Genomic DNA, 21,986 nt, shown 5'->3' with positions numbered 1-21,986 from the left:
CTCCCTGCTCCCTCCCTCCCTCACTCTGGCTCTCTCTCATGCCTTTTTTTCTGTTTGCCTCCTCTGCCTTTTGCCACTCCCTCTTTTCATTATTTCTTTGTCTCCTCCATCTCTCTCTCTCTCCCTCTTTGCTCTCTCTCCTTCTCTCTCTTTCCACCAAATACTCTCTCTCTCTCTCTCTCTCTCTCTCTCTCTCTCTCTCTCTCTCTCTCTCTCTCTCTCTCTCTCTCTCTCTCTCTCTCTCTCTCGTCCCACTCTTGCTGACTCCTGCGCCACATGTGGGTTTTTTCCCCTTCAGTCCAGGGGTTTGGTTTCCTCGACCTCTGCAGGGGAAAGCTTGGATGTGTTGAAACGCAAGAGACTCAGAGACACACAGACACACACAGCCGACACACACTTACTAAAGACTTAACTCAGGACACAGGGAGCAGCAGAGAAAACAGTGAACTACAGGGTGGAAGCCTCATGCAGCAATCGACCAACCATCTGTAGCTTCAGGAGAGCAAAACCCCCCAGAAAACGTTTTTTCCTGCATCAGCAGAATTCCGACCAGGTGGACCCGACGCCGTCAACCGACTGCACGGATATCATATGTACATGTCGCCTATGACGAGAGAACCGCTTCCCTAAAAGTCCAGGAGGAGAAAGGGGGTGTGTGTGTTGTTGAGGGGAGGCGGTGGGGGTGTTGGTGGTGGTGGTGGTGGGGGGAGGTGAGTGTAGGGCAGCCATCGGTCAGAGAGCTCATCTGGCTGAGCGTGGTGCTCCTCTCATTCCAGGATAAAGCATTCTTCTTCTTCCTCATCGGCTCTCTCTCCCACTCTCTCCCTCTCTCTGGATCATTGTCTCCATACCGGGGAAACAAGCAAGCCTATGGTGGCAGCTGGTTCTGAGGAGTAGTGACACTGGGGACTCTCCTGTGCTGCACACGTGTTCCTATTGGACAGTGAGAGAGAGTTACCGCCACCACCACCACCACCACCACCACCACCACCACCAACAGCCAGCTTTCATCAGCTGACCTGAGTTCAGGTGGATACGGCAGCGTGGACAAGAAGCAGACGCAATGAAAGGTAACACTTTTTGATGTTGTGGTTGTTGTGTTCGTTGTTGAGAAGTCTGTGGTTGAACTTGAAATTAGATCATAACGGTGAGAGGCTGCCCAAAAAGAAGAAAATAATTAACGTTGATGATTATTTTTGTTGGATGCTAAGGGAGCGTGAACATGTCGGCCTTCTGTATGTGAAGACAGAACGTGGGCCGTTGCACTTGTGTGTGAGGGGCCACCAAAAGTGCAGACAGGTACTTTTCTGAAAGCCTGGCTGAAGCCACAGGAGCCTGAAGAAAGTGCAGTGAGTGTTGCTCTTGGATGCCAAACCAGAACCCAGTCAGCTTTAGTCTGTGTGTGTGTGATGTGTGTGGGGGGGGAGGTGTCTGCGTGTTGTGTGTGTGTGTGTGTGTGTGTGTGTGTGTGTGTGTGTGTGTGTGTGTGTGTGTGTGTGTGTGTGTGTGTGTGTGTGTGTGTGTGTGCGATGTGTGGGGGGGAGGTGTCTGCGTGTTATGTGTGTGTGTGTGTGTGTGTGTGTGTGTGTAGCTCTGAGGGGCCCGGCAGGGTGCCAGACATCCAGGGGGTTTGTGGCGTCGTAGTTATTTTCTTCTTCTGCCCGTTCCCACTTTAAAGGGTTGCGTGTGTGAAAGAACATCTTCCATTTGTGCTGATTCACAACATGGCACGAAACATGAGCTGCCAGCGACCCAGATGTGTGTGTGTGTGTGTGTGTGTGTGTGTGTGTGTGTGTGTGTGTGTGTGTGTGTGTGTGTGTGTGTGTGTGTGTGTGTGTGTGTGTGTGTGTGTGAGACAGAGAGGGAGATAGAAAATACGAATGAGACTGTAAAACAAATAAAGAACATGGCCATACAGTGTAAGATATGGCAGCATGTGTTTGTGTGTGTGTGTGTGTGTGGAGGGGGGGGGGGGGGGTGGAGGAGAGAGAGCAGCCTACAGAGAAACATGGAGTGGAAACGGGGGTGGTCTAAGGAGTGTGAACGGGGGAGGCAACCTGGACGATTGAAGCACGCGGCCCATATGCTCCGGAAGGTGGTAGAATGTGTTGACATATTTAGTGAAACGGCCCCAGTGGAGACCAACACACACCTGGCACTGGGTCAGCTAACGTAAGCTTTGTTTATGTGCGCTCATTGATGTTGAACGCCGCTGATGATAGCAGTTAATGTGGTCTCTGCTTTTGTGTTGGGGTGTGTGTGTGTGTGTGTGTGTGCACTTGTGTGTGTAATGGGATGAAAACCAATTGAGAAATTGAGAGCGACAGATAAACTGTTCAACACACACACGCAAGTGTACGTAGCCACAACCACACACACACCTTAAGAAAGTAACCTTGTGTGACTGACACCATCGCACATTTCTAACTCTGCACTTTTGCCTGGACGGGGAAGTCCATGCTATCGTGAGATGGCAAACACTGGCGCAAAATAGTTTTTTTCTTCATCCAACTAGCTCCTCTTTCAACAAAAACCCACGTGAGTTCCAGAGTAAACACTGAACGTTTGAGACCGGCGAACACGCCCTTAGGTCTCACGGAGCTGTAAACCCCAACCGGCCGGGCTTCTCTGTCTCTCCACCAGTCTGCCTGGCGCTGTTTAGGCCCCAAGAATCCCGCGCAGAATTTCTGAAACCGTGCCACTGAACATCTCCGGTTTCACTGCCCCAGAACCACAATAAAAGGACATTCCCTTGTAACTGCTTCTCCCCGAAAGCGCCGACAAAGTACAGACTCGGGACTTAACAAATTCCACGCGTTTACCGTTTTAATGCGAAGGAGCAGACCACAGCATTCCGGCCGGACGATCTGATCGATCTGATCCAGGGGGATGTTGACAGAGGTCTGGGGAAAGCCAGATTAGTTTTTATTGCGAGTCGCGGTCAAGAATTTAAACACTGATCTCTAGCTCAAAGGCCCGTAATTGCTGAACTCTGTTTTCGCTTAAAGGTTGGGTTTGTTTAAGTAGGTTTTTTGAGTTAGAAGGCGTGATTAACTCGAGCCCAGGTTAGCAGTGAATGGGAGAACAGCGTTGAAGCATCTTTTTGAGTTTTTGTGGTTTGAAATTAATCTTGATGTTTATGGTGGAACGTGAGCAGGGACACGGGAAGTCAGTCCGAGTGGGGGGTGCTGAGAGAGAGTTTATATAATGACGTCATAATAAATGCTGCGCAACATCCAATGTTTACAGAGACGAGATGAAGAGTGAAGTCACATTCAGGGCTCCGCTCTGATGAACACTCTTCTGGTGTGTAAAAAGACTAACTCTGCCAACTAGCCACTGTTATTCACAAACGTTAGCAAGTAAACAATGTGGAAATTAGAGACAACTCGGCTGATACTGTGCTGAATTTCACACACTAACAACATGCCGACAAGCTGTTGCGGTCCGGGATTATACACAGCTTTATAACAAGGATTCGGGAGGTTATTTCTAAAGGTTTACAAAGGAAAGTGACAGTAAAAGAAAGCCTTCCTTTTCATCCAGAGTTTCGAGTTGTCTGATATGAGGAAAGTGACGATTTCTCCGTCAAGTGCACCGTCCGTCTTTGCTCTTTTTTTGGCAACCAGTTTACGTGCGGGATTGGTTCCAGAATCAAAACAATAACATCCAACGCGTCTATTAATATGGCCAGCAACATTTTACACCAGTTTTAGAATGTTTTGCACTACAACAGATGTTGAACACCAACATGCTTATGTAAAATCAGCATAGTACCATATTCAGCTATGGACAGATTACATACGGAATGCAGGGAATTGGATGTCCGGCTGGTGTTTTGATCGCAAAGTTTTACCTTCTTGGGGCCAAAGAATTTGGAAAATACTTATTTTCTGTGACACATTGCACTTGTAACAAGCTTGACATTTCGAATTTTCCCGTCGCGCCCATAGCATTGTTCTGCGTTCTGCGTCATAGCCTACGTCAACCTACACAGACAATGTCCTAAATAAAATGAAATGCTAATATGATAAATATAACAAAAAGGGTGGATGTCAGTAATTTCATGAAAAATCATGTTGTATGATAAAATTCTACTCGTTTTTTTGTTCAGAAAACGTTCTCACTTGCAGTTACAGCCGGGGACCGCCAGGGGGGTGCTGCAGCACCCTAAGCACCCCCACTTCCCGCGTCCGTGAACGTGAGCTTGTTTAAAAAATGGCCAACATGGTGCCAAATACTTTTCATGAAGGCTGTAAGTGTATTAGTATGCATGTTTGGAGTTAACTCAATTTAATTTGTAAGGAATACAGGAGGTATGAGGGATACATTCAGCCAAGTACAGTGTATTTGTAAAGCCCTCAATAACAGTTCCGGTTCACATGTTATGAACCCCCCCCCCCCCCCCCCCCCAACCATAGCCCTACCCTCTCACACCAAAAGATTAAGAAAAAACTTAATTATCAACAAAGAAGCCAAGCAGCAACCACGATTCAGTGTTTGTGAACACTTGCCCAGTCAGGTGTAACCCATGGAACAGGTTACAGCCAATATCATATGTTTAGAGTGGAGAGAATAACTCCTGTAATAACCTGTAACTTTACTGCTGCCCCAGCCCGGTGTGTTCTGTCCTAGCAGCGCGTGTGCTTGAGCGGTGCTCATGTTTGGATAGGTGGGCTGGCTGGCCCACTGTACAACATCTGGAGTAGACGTCTACGTAGCCAATCATGCACGCACGCGCAGGCACACACACGCACGCACGCACACATGCACACACACATGCAACCACGCGCACACACACATACACACGCACACACACACATACACACGCACACACACACACACGCACACACACACGCACGCACGCGCACGCACACACAAGCATGTCTACGTAATGACACATAAACCAACACACACAAGCATGAACACTCACACACAAACACACACAAACAAGCTCAAGCCAGTTTGTTTTGTCTTGTCCCGACATACCAGGCTGGTCTTTGGGTGAATATGGAGTAAACATTAGGTAATATCCAATGTGTACTTCTATTCCTTAATAGAGATTTTGGAAGCAGTGCAAAGGCTTATTCTTGGCTGATTCCAACAGCCTGCAAGCACAACCATGGCTGCTCAGTGGCACCATGAAATGACCAATCTTCTATGCTGCTGTAATATCATGACTGCTCAATGGCACCATGATATTACAACACTTCTGCCTGGCTGTCAAGGTTTTCCTTCCTCCTAACTTTGGTTTGGAGGTACGGAGTACCTGTCATTTTTAAATCTCGACTAGGGCATGTTCAGCGTCAGGGCATGTAAAGCTTTCCATTAAGAATAGATAGCTTTAATGTGATACAACCAATCATACAAAACATGTTGTGCATTAAGTCGTCCGCGTGACTTGCATTTTCTGCCCAGATTCTTCTTTCCCACTGAATGAACTTGAAAATGTTATTTTATTTAGATTCAATGAACTCGGTTTCCTTGGTAAGGCACCTGTGTGGATAGCATTTGATGGAAAGACACTGGCCAGACACAAAAAAAAACATCACATATTTAAAGATCTGACGACAGTGTTTCTTTTCCAGAACTCAGCAGTCTACATTACTTAAATCCGAAATCCACGTTTCATGCAAGGCAATAAAAACGATGATGCACTTTTCCCCCCCGAGACCAGGTGAAAGGCGAGTTTTACCCTGCAATTTCTAACTCTTACCGATGGGCTATTTTGACTTGTATCCTTGACAGTGTCACACAAGACAGTCCACAGTCTGAAGAAAAGGAAGAAACCTATGCCCAGTTTGTTTTAGAAGTAAACCGAGCCCCGTGTTATTACAAGAACTGCCGTCGGAAGTGAAGGAAAACCCCAATCAGGCTTTCTCAATTCCCTAGATAAACATTGAATTACCAAATGAAAGTCAAACAGGATCCACACTCTGATCTAATTCCCAAAAACATCTATTAATTTGGCATCTGCCTTGTTTCACTACTGCTACTCATTGTGTAACAAATTACGACAACAAGATGGTAGTTTGAATGTTTATGCCAAAGGAGAAAGCCAATAGGTTGAAGCGGTTGGTGCTTTCACAATGGATTTAATTACTGGATCAGATTGGCTGTTTATGAGTGCATTTTCTCTCTGTCTCCATCTCTGTCTCAGACTCTGACTCTCTCTTTCCCTCCCCGCTTCATTCTGATGCTGGTCAAATGCCAACAGAAATATACAGTCTATGCTTAATTTAGAAAATTGTACGTGACTTGGTTTTTGTTAGATCTATCTTCCCAAGCACTGAACTGTGGTTCCCTGGGGTGCGTATAATCCCCCGACAACAAACGGCTTCCACCACAACCCCATTACAAACCTTTCATCCAACCATATACTGCACCCAGACGTGGTCAAACAGAGTCGGATTGCAACAACCTCCAAAGAATGTGGTTGAAACTTATACAGTAAATAAGTTAGAGCTACTGCTCGGAAGATACACGAGTTAAAAAAAAAGCGGGAGAGCGACCAGAAATGAGCGAAGGTGCAAAACTAAAACAAACGTCCTCTCGCAGGTATTAGCCGGGAGTGGTTTTAAAATCTAAATTGTCTTACGTCTAAATTAGGGAACTCGAAACAGATATTCTCACAGATCATTTCACTCACTAATAGCTTGCAAAACGACTTGTCATTTTTTCGCCACGTTCCACACCTTGGTGCACACTATGATACACATATTTTAAACTGAAACTCGGTCAAAGCATAAGATGCCATGACAATCTCAGCACTTCGAGGTGTGCACGGGTGAGACCCATAATTAAAAGAATAGTGTATAGTGATTATTTCACTAGGGGCTAGAGCTTACTTCTTGGAAGTCCAACTCTGCAGCTATAATAAAAATAACTGACAAGATATATTATAAATAACTGAGTGGGAGCGCCGCAAATGAAGCCAAACCATATGCAAACACAAGACCCAAGGAAAACTCCGGTCAGTGGAAGAACAGAGGAGGGGTGGCGCTGTTTAAGTAGGTGGGGTCACTGTAAATGCATGCATGAGGAAACCTGAGTGGACATCCTTGTGAGACCTATCCCTAGTAGATCATGATTATGTTTAAAATTATTTTAACAAAACGCCAGCCTTTATAATGCGCTATTTCAGGAAAGATCATATGTTCACATCCGTTACATTTGCTCTGCTGATTCAAATAGGTCACCTACATCTTCTCGTCCATTTCCTCTCTTCATGAAAAAATAAGCAACGAAAACGGATTCAAGGCTAAAATGTGTGGAATTTCTCTTCTCTACTTATACAACATACATTTAAATTAAATCAGCAAAAGGCTCTTAGCCTGAAGCATGGGGCTAGTGCTTCCTTACATATATTTGTCTTGGTATACATATGATGACAGAAAAATAAAGTAAAGCCTTCCTAAAATATCCAACCCATCTAACCCATTTTATCCACATGTTAGGGAATAGCAACACCACAAAACAATTATTCACATTGCCATATATGCTTTCGATGTTTAAAAGCAGAACCCATTGCTTCATGTTTTCACTGGGCATCATAGCAGGCCTAACAACATGAATTAATAATTTATCATTACATTGTCAACACTGCTGGTCTTTTGGTGTTTACTCTGCGATGACATGAATCTCATAGACTTTTTGGCCTAGTGACTTCTTGTTTTGAATTACATAAATGGCATTAGGGAATGTTTACAGTGGTTTCAGTGAAGAAATGAAAATGCCCCCCATCCCATTACTTCTGTGGTTACCCTCACAATGGTGAGATTGAGTCTTTCCCGTTGAGATTAACACACAGCCACAGGCTTGAATCAAAGAAGAGATTGTATCTGAGAGAGCAATTTTACAAGCTACGGTGTCAGCCAAGGGTCATTGGTAAACAACCAGCAATCAGTTGTCATCTGTGGAGGAAAGCTAGCATTGACATGGACAGAGGCAATGTTTTTTCTGCATTGAGTTGTGTAACAAGCACCCCGAGGACGTTGGAACTATTCTGTCCCGTTCAATCAGAAACAAATCAGGTAAGGCAGTTCCAACAGGCCTCTGTGGTTGTTTTCTATGGCAAGAAAAAGTTCTCGAAAAGATAAAAACAAAACAACTAACAGTTGCGATTTGATTGAAACTCATACAGTCACTGCAAAGCTGATAATGGTATGCAACTTGGCAAGGAGAAGTCTCTCTCTCCCTGACCACATCTGGTTAAGCCTGATGATAAACTCCTCCATAGGATGATATTATGCACACTTGCAAACAACCATCCACACAACTTAAACACTGCAAAATTGCACAGAAACCAGCTTTCCGGTAACCTTCAACACAATTTGCATGGACACACACACACACACCCAGGCCCTGCGTACACAAGCGCTGCACGTACACATGTACACACACACGCCTGCATACACACAAACACGCACAGCGCACAAAGCTAACCACAGCTGTCAGAATGTGTTCCCCTATGGGACCACTATAAAACTCGATAACAACGGTGAACGGTCGATTAGTCACCATTTATTCAAGTCACACTTAATCGTTCTTCTACAAAACGACAGTCAAGTATGATCTCAGAGCTGTGCTCGTCCTTTAAGTCTCCTTTCAGCCAGTGTATGCTTAAACAGAGGCAATATGTGTTGTGTCGTGTGATGTTGCATTGCGTTGCTACCATGCTGTGTCGTGTTGGACTGTGTGGCATGGTGTGTGAGGACTTGTAAAGGCTCCTTATAGGGCTGACCGAGTAAGCCAAAAAATAACTGATAAACGTACAAACAAACAAAAAAGCAGTAGTTTCAGCTTTCAAATCACTGACCCCCCCCCCCCTCTCTATCTCTCTGACAGAAAACTACGGTGGCTATGAGAACCAACTCTTTAAAGGTAACAATCAAGCACATTTGTTCTTTAATATAACTACTGTATAATCTACCGTAGATTAATATGGTTTAAACACTTGAATAGAAAAGAAAAGCATTAATGTGATAATGATGAAAATAGAAACAACCTTCAATGCTCACGATGATAGGACTGCAATGCTAAGCTGAAGATTTATGTTTATTTGACATCTTGTCTTTCAGAGGAGGATCTCACTGGAGAAGAAGAGGAGATGCCTCCATTTCGAGGTGAATTTCACGCACACACACACACACGCACACGCACACGCACACGCACACGCACACACACACACACACATTTCTTTGTTTGTGTGTGACACCATGTGTGTGTGTTTACATGCCCGTGTGTTTGTGTGTGCATGACCATGTGTGTGTGTGTGTGTGTGTGTGTATGTGTGTGTGTCTGTGCAATATCATGTGTGTATGTATGTGTGTGTGTGTGTGTGTGTGTGTGTGTGTGTGTGTGTGTGTGTGTGTGTGTCTTTGCAGTACAGTGTGTGTGAGTGAATGTATGTGTTTGTGTGTGTGTGTGTGTGTGTGTGTGTGTGTGTGTGTGTGTGTGTGTGTGTGTGTGTGTGTGTGTGTGTGTGTGTGTGTGTGTGTGTGTGTGAGTGTGCGTTCCCCTACATGCATCTCTCTCTCCGTGCCTCAACCACCGTGACAGCTTAGCAACGACGCGAGTTCAACATCTGCTGTGGCACTTTGCCAGAGTTGCATTGTTCCACAGTTAGCCCCCCCCCCCCCCCCCCCCCACACCCCACACCTCCACCCCCAGCCGCTCTCAATCCAAGACAGGCTGCATAGCTCAACCATGGCAGGCCCCTGACGTTACGAGTCCTGGTGGGAACAATGCAGTGTATAAGAGTGTAGAAGTGCATATCTGGCCCCTATGTAATCCGATAGCACCACTAGGGCCAGTGTCTCTAAAGTGAATCACATGCATCCATTTCATTGATGAATAGGAGCTGGAAACACATATGGCAATTGGGTGTGTATTTAAGTTAAATAAACAGGTTTATACTCGGTTATATATATATATCCACACCCAGTTTTCTGAAAGTGAAATACAATGAAATAACCATATTAATAATCCAATGATTCAATATCAACACAGGAAATCTTTATGAATATAGAGATCTGTGCGTGTCTGCTCTGCGTCTGGTAGGAAAGGATATTAATGTTGGAAGGGTGAGTGAGCGCCATGGATATCGTTTTCGCAGCCGTGAAATGCTATATGCAAGGATAGCAGATTGGCATTGTGGGAACTAGCGACTCCGGACTTAAGGCTAACGCTATGCATACACTGTGGTAATATTAACGTATAACGTAACATGTGCCATGACAATGTTTAATTTTCGATATATTGTAATGATCATAATCATTATTATCAATGGAATGATCCCTTTTAGGTCGTAGCCGGGGCGGATGTGTTAAGTGCCAGCAGACACATTCCCTCCAGTTGGCGGTCAAAGTTCTGTACGGAATTATTGCACTCCTCATCATCGCCGTGGCGATTTTAGCCACTCTGGGTGAGTCCAGTTATCATTTCATAGTGGGAGCCAGGGGTGATTCACTTCTATGTATAAGACCAAAGAGGTGTCAAGGTGTGCACTAGTTATAGCTGGGGTCCTTTTTGGCTTTATAAAGACATATGGTAGGCATTGGTGTATCAAAGTAGGCATCAACGTCTGCTGCGGACACACACACACACACACACACACACACACACACACACACACACACACACACACACACACACACACACACACACACACACACACACACACACACACACACACACACACACACACACACGCACAAATATATATGTAGATACATACATAGTAAATTCTGATCCATGCAAACCAAAACGGCTATCATTATTACCCAAATTCCCATTATTTGACATTGAAACCCACGCACTTTTCAAATGGCATCAAAGTGGGCATCTAGCTACGAAGAAGGAAAGGAAAGACAAAAGATGGCACAACGGATTTGGGAATTTTAGAAAAATGTTTTCAACCCCAACTTCATGAAGTGCAGCTGGAAATAACAATGGAAATCACATCCATCGTGTTTTTGAAACTGGATACTAGTTATTGTTTAGCAATCATTTAGACTGTTGAAATAGTAAGCAGGTGTGTCACAATATTGTTTATTATATTTTGTAACGGTTTGGTGGGAACAGCTTCTTTTCACATCCATGGAAATGGTGAATTTCTTGAAAACAGTGCAGGTATACACTGCATGTCCAACACACTACACAATACACACATGCATAGCATACAGGCAAAGACAGGCGAACATATGGAAACATACATAGACAAATATACACATTAACCTTGATGTTTTTGTGCGGTTGTGCAAAGGCAGGCGAGCAATCATGTATACTGTCATACTAAGGACTAATGTGTTTCTAAGCTGAAACAGAGCTCTTCCGTACCATACCAGCCCAATGTAGTAAACAATCCCCAGAATTTAACAGACCACACCTTGGACTCAACTGACAGTTTTGTGAAACTAACGGAGCAAACGGAAATGCATAAATGCAAAAAGATTTTTATCAAGTTAATTAAAAATGGATAAGATGTTCATAAATACTTCAATTTAGAAGACAAGCCTTTTAGGGGAAACTTTTGCTCTCGGTCAGCTTTTGATTTGTTTTATGAATTTTATGATTTTATGATTTAAGTATGACTAAGAGAAGAGTATAATAAGCCTGGCCTAGGCTGGGGTAGGGATGGTTATCATCAGTGCCAAAGAGAGCTAATGCACTGCTACAGGAGGTATTCACAGTAAGGAAGTACAATGGAAACACAATTATCCAGCTATTCTGCCCAAGTATCGCACTCAAGCACTCTCACGCACGCACGCACGCACGCACGCACGCACGCACGCACGCACGCACGCACGCACGCACGCACGCACGCACGCACGCACGCACGCACGCACGCACGCACGCACGCACGCACGCACGCACGCACGCACGCACGCACGCACGCACGCACGCACGCACGCACGCACGCACGCACGCACGCACGCACGCACGCACGCACGCACGCACGCACGCACGCACGCACGCACGCACACACACACACACACACACACACACACACACACACACACACAAATATATAAACATGTATGTAGATACAAACACAGTCAATTCTGATCTGATCCATGGCTTTCATTATTACCCAAATTCCCACTTTTTACATTGAAACCCATGCGGACACTTTTCAAAATGCATGCATAATAACATTCACTTTAAAACACAACAACAACATATGCTTAGGCCTAAGTTGTTGTTGTTCTCTTGGGAAATTCCTTTGAGAGCGAAATGGCCCATCTGGCTAAATCGTCATGTCATGTTTTGGTTTTCTCCCTTGCTAATAGGAACCTGATGTGCTTGTTTGCTCAAATTATCAAGGACTTCCTGTTTGCGCTTTGATCATTCTGTCTTTTTAATCTAGTTTAAACTCTACTTCTTACGGATGAAAGAATCTAACTGTACCTTGCTTTTCGGAAAATGTAACACCGCTCAAATTCTCTTTTCAAATATTTTCCAGCTTTCCGTAAGGTTGCAAGTCTGTCAGAGGAGGAGTCCATCTACCACAAGAAGATTGCCAAGGCCCAGCAGGGAATTGACGGTGAGATAGGAGGTGGTGTGTGAGTGTGTGTGTGTTTGCGTGAGTGTTTCTGGAAGAAAAGATAAAAAATAATAGAACAGGCTTTTGTTTGCTCTAAGAAGAGGATGGAACAGTCTCATAATGTTTGTCTCCATTTAGAACCAACATTAGTTAATTCTAGGTTAGATTACCAATGTCTGCAGCATCACCTGTAGGCATCCTTGACCATGATGCTCTTTCTTCTCCTTAAAGGTATGAATCTGAATTCACTGTAAGTTGCGTTGAATAAAAGGATCTATTACATCTCTAAATAGTTTATGAGGCATAGGCATCTGGAAGGCTTCTCCATGGTCTCATTAAAAGTTGTACAAATCTTGAGATGGTAAAAATATGACAAAGAGACAATATACATTTTTTGGTTTCTCAGGTCAACCTGAATACTTTTTACCTGTTGAGTCTTCAGCAGACGCTTTCATCTCAAAGGACGTCCATTGAACAGTTTCCAGCTAGATGTCATAAATGCGCAGTTACTGGTTAGGCATCTTACTCAAAGGTGGCGACCCACCTAGACTGCCCACATGGGGGTTGGTCTCCAAAACCTTTCAAACCCCCCTTAAACTCGACACACTATCCTACCCCAACCGTGTTGTAGTGGATGGAGATGTTGGGCTGACCTCTCCTTCCATCTCTCACACAGATCTGGGCTCTGCTCCCAACTGCTCAGGCTGCCTGGACGTTGCTGGGTCCAACGAGGAGATCAACCGCATGAAGCGGGAGTTTGAGCAGTTCCAGCAAACTCTCATTGAACAGAATAAGGTATGGCTGGACCCGCGTGGGTCACTATCACTACTATATTCATGTGACGATTTCTTAAATGAGGCCTTCAAATTAAAAGCTCCATTGATAATCGCTGGTCAGTGCATTCGTAGTTAGACTTCTCTTGATGTTGACGGATCATTCCCCTTCCCCCATACTACAGATAATGGAGCAGGCATTCCAGACGCAAACCACCATGAAGAAAGCCAGCAGCCGACTGACCAATGACATGCGGGACCACACCATATCGGTGAGACTCCTCAACCAATCGCTCGAGAGATACGTGGAGCAGCTGCACGGCTGGAAGGACGTGATCGAGGAGACGGACGACCGGATGAAATCACTGACCCAGGACCAGTACGACCTCAAAGCCACCATGCAGCAGGTCAACACCACCGTGGGACACAGGTGAGACGGACTATGGAGCTTTGTGGTTTGTCACAGGTTGTTTGTTTGTGTTACTACTTTTGGGTATTGGCGCCGTAAAGCCTCTTAACAAGAAGTGAAGTTCTCCAAATCCGTTTGGATTGTCGCTGGGTTATCGTTAGAACCGAAGTATGTGACCTCTAACGCTCTCTGGTTGATCTGGATTCAGTTTATTAACAAATGTGGGAATGCAGTTTTATAGTGCCAAGAAGTGTTAAATTACATCTGCAATTTAGCAAATACCACAGCCCCTCACTGCAGCCTCACACAGCCTCACACATCTGCCCTTGTTGTGTTCCCACTTGGCATTACTTCAGCAAATATCTCAGAATAAATGTCTCTAAGTTTCTATATTTCTAAGTTACATTATGAAGAAAGCGATAACAAGATTATATAAATAATGTGCAGATGTCAACAAGGCCATAAATTGCTCCAGAGCCACAGTGTTGTCCCATAAAACAACGTGCACATTAATTACATGATGGGCTATAAGGTGCAAATGTGTCATGGCTCAGAATAGTTCACAGGTACTGCCGTTGCTGGAAAAGTTTCCAACCTGCACTGTCTGAGGCAATCATTTCCCCAAAAATCATTGCCTCAGAAATGCTATTTTTGGTGAATTCACTAAAGGGCAGACACACTCAGTACATAAAGCCAGTCTCATAAGAAGTAAAGAGACCACTATTCCTATCGGGAAAAATTGCACAGCTGTCCTCCAGACTTGTTGGAAATTGATTTAGTAGTGAAGTGCTGTGTTTTGACTCAGACTTCAAAGATTTATTTCGAAATCGGAAACACGATGTTGAAGTCACTAAGTGAGCCCTTTCTGTTTCTTTGATCGTGGTTGAACTCTCTTCTCTCCACTTTCCATGCGGTGTGTCAGCGGTTTAACATTAGTGTCAAAGACTGCTAAATCCCATTCTACAGCAAGAGCTAATAGGAATCATGATTCTTTCTAACTTGTGTGTGCTGTTTTAACTCCAAGCCCCAAGGGTTTGGGAAGTTAAAACCCCAACATTTCACTCAGCATTTCATCCCATGTAAACAAACACGTCATCAAAGTCATACAGTGCTTTTGATCAAGGCTAATTCCTCCATGCAAGCCTGCTTCAAGAACACAACTCGAGAAACTGATTGGACTGCTTTTCCCCCCTCTTAGCACCTTGTGGATGGACACCCTCCAGAGACGGGCTGACGAGGAGACGCTGATCCTCCAGAAGGTCAACACGGACTGGCAGAACTACAGCCGCTCCCTGACCATCCTTAAGTCCAACACCAGCGCCACCACGCAGACGGTGCGCAGCATCCAGAGCGGCGTGGTGGCCACGCACCAGAAGATCAGCATGTCCTCTGAGATGGTGCACGACCTCACTCTGCAGGTGTGTGTAGGACAGGGCTGACGGGTCAGTCGGCGCTGTTACGAGGCTGCAGAACGATATGCGATGGGTACATGTGTGCTTATCAGTGTTTTTCTTTAAAGGTGACACATTATACCCCCAGGTGTGAGTGTGATTAGCCGTCACAAGCCGTTTTGAAAATCTGCCTCTTCTGACATCAGAAGTGGGCGTGTCTACCTAGATTGATTAGCCCACCTAGTGACACCCTCACAGCTGGTGGTATATTATGTCACCTTTATGTCATTCTGTGAATTACTCCCATCCGGCCGCAGGTATGAAGTTTTGTCCCCTCAGCTATCATAGCACTGAACAAAAATATGTAAAGCTTTCATCGCTGTATATTGTCAATGTCATGCTTATTTCTGTCTACATGTTTTTCTGTGATAAATGTGGGTAGAGGGTTTATCTGTTATCTGTTGTATATGTGTTTATTTAATAGTTTATTTGTTATCTGTCTGCCTCACAGTGTTGCTACACTGTGATGTGTCGTTTCAAATGTATGTGTGGCAGGTTGAGCTATGCCTCTGGCCGGTCTCGGGGTATGATTGGCTGAGCCATGGCCATCCTGATTAGGGGGGTAGACTTTATTTTAATATAAGGTCGGTGGACGTCATCGGGAGGGATCGGGAGGGACCCGTTGTTTTGCTTCCGGGGCGTCCACTACTCGGTGGCGTAGGCTGGAAGTTGGCTGCTTCGCATAGCGTTGTTAACAAATTAGGTGCTGGTTTGGGATCACCTGGAGGTAGGCTGCTATTAATTTAGTATTCTCGTCAGTCAACGTGTGTAAACTAAAAGCTATCTCTTCTCCGACTTCTTGTCACGGGTCCTCTCCTCGTTCTAACGTTTGAGGTTTTGTTCAGGGCCCCCCAGGACTCCAGCCCCTCCCCAAGCCACACCCCCCTTCTAGGGCTTGAAGGGGAAAGAGACTGCAGGGACAATCTCCCTAGTCCACTTACTAGGTCTTGTAGAGGGCTTGGGACCCGTGAAACAATAGTTTGTTCCTTTGAGAATGCAAGAACATCCGTTTCTGGTGCGAAACAGACTTTTCGTATCTTCTTCTGAGTATCTGGGTCGAGAAAGCTGTGCGTTTTTAGAATCGATTTTAGGCACCTGGACCTTCCATCACTTGCCATATTCCTTAAGGACTCCATCGTGAATAGGTTAAAGATTCCTGGTGCTGCGACGCCAAACAACATAAAACAAAGAAAACAATGAAATGCGCATGAAGGTCGTCATGCATGTGAGACTGAATTGTGGCGAAACAGAACAGCAGCCCTTCGGTGACGTCGGGGTAATTGGCCACGATCCACTTGAAGGCATGGGACCGATGAATGCCTCCGTTTGGAACAGCCGGTCATGGAGAGCAAAGTCGCAGCTCATCTACGGCTAACGGCACGACCGGAGAAGAGATAGCTTTTAGTTTACACACGTTGACTGACGAGAATAGTAAATTAATAGCAGCCTACCTGCAGGTGATCCCAAACCAGCACCTAATTTGTAAGCAACGCTATGCGAAGCAGCAAACTTCCAGCCTACGCCACCGAGTAATGGACGCCCCGGAAGCAAAACAACGGGTAGGACATATCCCTCCCGATGACGTCCACCGACCTTATATTAAAATAAAGTCCTCCCCCCTCATCAGGATGGCCATGGCTCGGCCAATCATACCCCGAGACCGGCCAGAGGTATAGCTCAACCTGCCACATATGCTACCCTGAAACCAACTTGACTTGACTGTGTGAAAACAATTATCCCCTTGGGGACAATAAAGAAACTAACTAACTAACATTAAGCTCTGTTGAGATTTGCTATGAGGTGATGTCTAATAAGCAATTTGATCAATATATGTTGAATGATAGCACAATCCCAATGCTCTCTAAAAAGTAGCACATTCTGTTATCGTATTTTTTCATTATTGCTTGTGTCCAATAGTTATGTAGTGCGAGTTGAAATGAAAAGAAATGGGAATGTATTTCTTTCGCTCCAGGTCATGAACCTGCAGATGCAGCTGGACAATGTGACCTCCTTCATGGATGAACACGAGGAAAACATGCATGACCTCCAGTACCATTCCAGGTTAGAACCATGCATGTATCCACAATTGCATCCAACCCCACTGAGCTATACAGGAAAATAATCGACCACACAGGAGGACCCAGATGAGCTAGACCAGGACAAACTGGTGCATCAAAGCCCGATCAATGGAAGCCTCAAAGTATGACTCCTTCAACCACCAGGTACTACAAGAACCGCACAGGCGAGCGTTTCTCCACGTTGGACGGACGCCTGAACTCCATCGATATGGAGATCGACACCATCTCCTCCAGCATCAACGCCACAGTCAGCCACGTCCAGAGCATGTACAAGTACATCAACATCGAGAGCTCCTCTTGCCAGAGCCGCCTCAGAAGCCACTCGGAAGATCTGCAGGTTGCTGTCCTTATACTCTAATGCTGTAATGATATGCAGATGATATAATGATGATACGGTTGCATGCTATCCTGCCTTGTCTTCAAACGAGGGGAATCGTGCTAAAGGGAATGTGTGTTCAAAAGTCTTTCTTAAAACAAATACTTATGTATTAAAGATAAAGAAAGGCCTTAAAGACCCCTTACAAAATGTATTTTCATTAAATGTAGTTATTTATATTTCAAATGTAAGATTACGATTTTGGCCTGACATTCTTTATCCTGATGTGGTCGTCATATCTCTACCTTCTTTACCTTTTCTTCTTCCTACCCTCTACGCCCAACCGGTTCTTCTAAAGAACTTGAATGATACGGTGCTGCTGCTGCTGGACTTTGCGGAGACGCTGAGGGAACAGAACATGATGCTGAGGGTGCGTGTGTTCATGGACGTGAGGAACCTCACCATGGTGATGGAGGAGATGAAGTTGGTGGACACGCACCACACACAGATCATCAAGAACATCACCATACTCAAAGGTAGCTTTAAACGCTCTCCACTAGTAGTCACTAGGCTAACTTTATATTTATCTTACATCCTAAAAGACCCTTTTCTTTTAGTAAATCACTCATTGTAAATTGTCCTTATAATGTAAATTGACCTGAGAGATGGCTGCAGTTCTCAAGGACTTTCACCTAGGAAGAGACTTTGCTTAAGCAGGACTAATACAGATCTGGTCACGGCGATGATTGTGACGTGTCCAATACATGTTTTGCATAGAAGTCCTGGATCTTGAGAATTGAAATGCCCCCCTTTGGACTTTCCCTTCATCACTTACTCTCCATCTCTGCAGGACCTCCAGGGCCACCAGGGAGCAAGGGGAACCGTGGCGAGACGGGGCTCAAAGGTCTGACAGGGCGGATGGGACTCAAGGGTGATCCGGGGCCCATAGGAGGCCGCGGGGGCCTTGGAGAGAAGGGCTCGGTGGGTCCCAGGGGAGGCCAGGGGGAACCGGGTCCAAGCGGTTTGAAAGGTGTGCCGGGATTAAAAGGCATCAAGGGCACCTTTGGTCTGGCAGGAATCCGTGGCGACAAGGGCGCTCAGGGTGACGTGGGGATCCCCGGGAAAGATGGTTTGCCTGGCCTCAACGGGCCCTCAGGTATCCAGGGGGAGGTAGGTCTTCCTGGGATTCACGGCATTCCTGGGCCCAGAGGAACGCCAGGATACCCAGGAACAGTTGGAATCGCGGGTACACCGTGTGCCGTTAAAGAACTCACCAAGAGGAGCACGCGAGCACGGGCCGAATCCAAAAGACATTAGGTACACGGTGTTCAACAGAATAGAGAGAAAGACAAAGAACCTGAGTGAACGAGTAAGAGAACACAGATCCACGGTTGTGTTGAAGAACATCTTGTTGGAACTTTGTGACGAGACAATCATTTTACTGATGTTGGCCATTTGGAAATCGGCGGTGTCTTCCAGTGTCTGCGAAGGACCCGGGCTTGGAGAAGTGTTTTGGATACAGACAGTGAAACCCTCAAGATGATAGTTTCTCTTCCATATTCATCTGTTAATCTTTTGAGGATTCCAAAAGCAAGACAAACAGAGAGCAGACGTGTAACCTAAGAAATCTCAGTTTCTGCCGCATCTAGAGTGACTGGTTGTCTGACTTTGTAGGTTCAGGCTTCCTCTTGCAGGGAAAGACTTGTAAACTCACGAGGTTGAGCATGGAAGTAAGGGATCATATTCAAAATTCAATGCAGCTTTTCCCATAAATTTCAGGACCCAAGCTGTGTAGAACAAGGTAAGGACAACAACGAAAGAGGAAGGAAGTAGAGGGTCACTTCAATATCGGGTGGACTACAAGATGGATTACTATAAATTCAGTTTTTGTCATAGAATCTAAATCATTGTTCTTATCAAAACAAAGCCTTATATTATAGCATTAGCCGTCATCAGCCAGAAAGACGATATTCTACAGCCTTTATTCACATTGTTTTTATGCAAATTATTTTACTTCCAAAATGTATCATCCCAAGTGAAACAACAGAATTGTGTTTTATAGAGTTGTAATTGTACCTGTGCAATGATAGCCTATTACCACAGGGGCAAAAGGTTGTTTTAACACAGATGTATATACATACATTTTTGGGGGACAATGGCACTTTACTGGTGTTTGAATCATTCAATAGTTTCTTCTTGATAAATAACTTCAGAGCGGGCACTCTGAATTCGCACTAGGTCCAAAGTATTGGAATTTTACACTGCCTAGATGTCTTTTGGTGATACCAATTTGATTAATACTGAAAGTGACGCTTTATGCTGTTGGACAAAATAAATGTACAAATAGTTCTTGCTCTGTTGCAAACGGTGTTAGGAGTATGACAAAGACGAGAAAAGTGCATACCGTTATCTAAGATGACATGATAGTTTTTTGTTTTCCCTAATTAGAAGGTACATTAGTATTTCTTACTCATGATGAAAGTATATGGATCCCAGTAAAAAAATAAGGATTGTAATCATGAAATGCGACTGGTTTGCGTGGAACACAATAAATACATTTAACATGGTCCTTATGGTCTATTGACACAGAAAGCTATTGTCATCTAGCTGGTCATTTTCCTGGGGGTGGCTCAGATATGCAAAGTATATCTGAAGAGGGGATTCAAAACACATGCCAGTCCGACCCTTTACAATAGTTGAGGTTTCAGTCCTCATTAACTCGGAGGCAATTCAGTGGTCAAATGTGCAGTTGTTTAAAAGTCTCAGTCTGTGATTTGCAGGGCTGGTTTGCAGCAATATAAAGTCATATCCTATTAAAATTGAAATCGTTGTCTAAGAGAGGAATACAAAATCAATATTTTCGAAATCAAACAATGGATCCTTGTTCTATTAACGGAATCCTGAAAATCTGTAGGGAGATATTATTGGTCACGAAACACAATGTAGGGCAAATGATGATGCACATTTTGGTTTGGATACCGCCAAACCTTAATGGAGTGAACAGTGAAGGCTTCTCTGTGAAGGCTCTGCGTCATTGGTCGAGAGCAGGGCGTCGCCGTTTAACCCAAGCTGTGTCAGCCAGCCCAATGTGTGTGGCTTTTAAGGCGCAGGAGGTGGCCTTTCTTAAAAAGAAAATTAAACACATAATTAAACTTGCACAAAAAGTCCTAAGCGACAGCAGCAAGCGGCACCAGACTCAAGGTGTTGCTCACTAAGGCGTATCCTATGACAGAGGCGAGGCCAAGCAGAATTCCCATCGCCTCAAAACCCAATAATTCCCTGTAGTTCGAGTTGAGTGTTTGGTTTCTCTATAGAAAATCTCCCTTCCTCCGTTAACAGCTATGCACCATCTGAAAGAGATGACAGGGTGCTATGATCCATACCTGGGTTTGAGGACTTATGGATTTGGAAGAAGTGGGAAAAAAGTCTTATACGACCATTTGAGATCAGTATATCCCTTGACAATTCCATTTATCTCTTTGTGTTTCGCTTTATTTCTGATCAAGATCAATGCTCTGGCGTTGATGAAGGCCACACTGCTCTATGGATAAAAACGAAAAAAAAAAGAAATAAGGAAAAAGTACTATTTCCTTAATCTGCTTCTCAGTCATTCCGTCCTTTCGCAACAACAGAACTCCTCCTTCCCCTTCAGTACACCCAGAACCCCATAGTGCTGTGGTTATGGCAATGGCTTGACTTACAAAGCATTGGGACACTGCACCTACTACCCACCACTACCCCCCCCCACACACACACACACACACACACACACACACACACACACACACACACACACACACACACACACACACACACACACACACACACACACACACACACACACACCCTGCTGTTCCCACATTAATGTAAGTGGTTAAGCGCAACGGCAGGATGCCCCCTCACCCTCCGTCCCCCTCACCCTCCGTCCCCCTCACCCTCCGTCCCCCTCACCCTCCGTCCCCCTCACCCTCCGTCCCCCCTCACCCTCCGTCCCCCTCACCCTCCGTCCCCCTCACCCTCCGTCCCCCCTCACTCCCTCACCCTCCGTCCCCCTCACCCTCCGTCCCCCTCACCCTCCGTCCCCCTCACCCTCCGTCCCCCCTCACCCTCCGTCCCCCCTCACCCTCCGTCCCCCTCACCCTCCGTCCCCCCTCACCCTCCGTCCCCCTCACCCTCCGTCCCCCTCACCCTCCGTCCCCCCTCACCCTCCGTCCCCCTCACCCTCCGTCCCCCTCACCCTCCGTCCCCCTCACCCTCCGTCCCCCCTCACCCTCCGTCCCCCTCACCCTCCGTCCCCCTCACCCTCCGTCCCCCCTCACCCTCCGTCCCCCTCACCCTCCGTCCCCCCTCACCCTCCGTCCCCCCTCACCCTCCGTCCCCCTCACCCTCCGTCCCCCTCACCCTCCGTCCCC

At 45.5% G+C, this 21,986-nt stretch overlaps 1 protein-coding gene across 1 annotated transcript; it reads left to right on the top strand.

Annotated features, from left to right (window-relative positions):
• Nucleotides 1–286: 286 nt before the first annotated feature.
• scara3 (scavenger receptor class A, member 3) lies at nt 287–20,528 on the top strand. The gene is made up of 12 exons (XM_056581575.1): nt 287–1,070; nt 8,848–8,883; nt 9,081–9,125; nt 10,307–10,426; nt 12,467–12,547; nt 13,224–13,342; nt 13,506–13,750; nt 14,928–15,147; nt 17,153–17,241; nt 17,403–17,595; nt 17,933–18,110; nt 18,425–20,528. Exons 1-12 carry the CDS (start codon nt 1,064–1,066, stop codon nt 18,889–18,891), a joined length of 1,800 nt encoding a protein of 599 aa, XP_056437550.1. The 5' UTR covers nt 287–1,063; the 3' UTR covers nt 18,892–20,528.
• The last annotated feature ends 1,458 nt before the right edge of the window (nt 20,529–21,986 follow it).

This window comes from Gadus chalcogrammus, chromosome 21 (assembly GCF_026213295.1).
Source record: "Gadus chalcogrammus isolate NIFS_2021 chromosome 21, NIFS_Gcha_1.0, whole genome shotgun sequence".
NCBI lineage: Eukaryota > Metazoa > Chordata > Actinopteri > Gadiformes > Gadidae > Gadus > Gadus chalcogrammus.
Note: the sequence above shows the minus strand (reverse complement) of the source record. Positions and strands in the feature narration are given on the sequence as shown.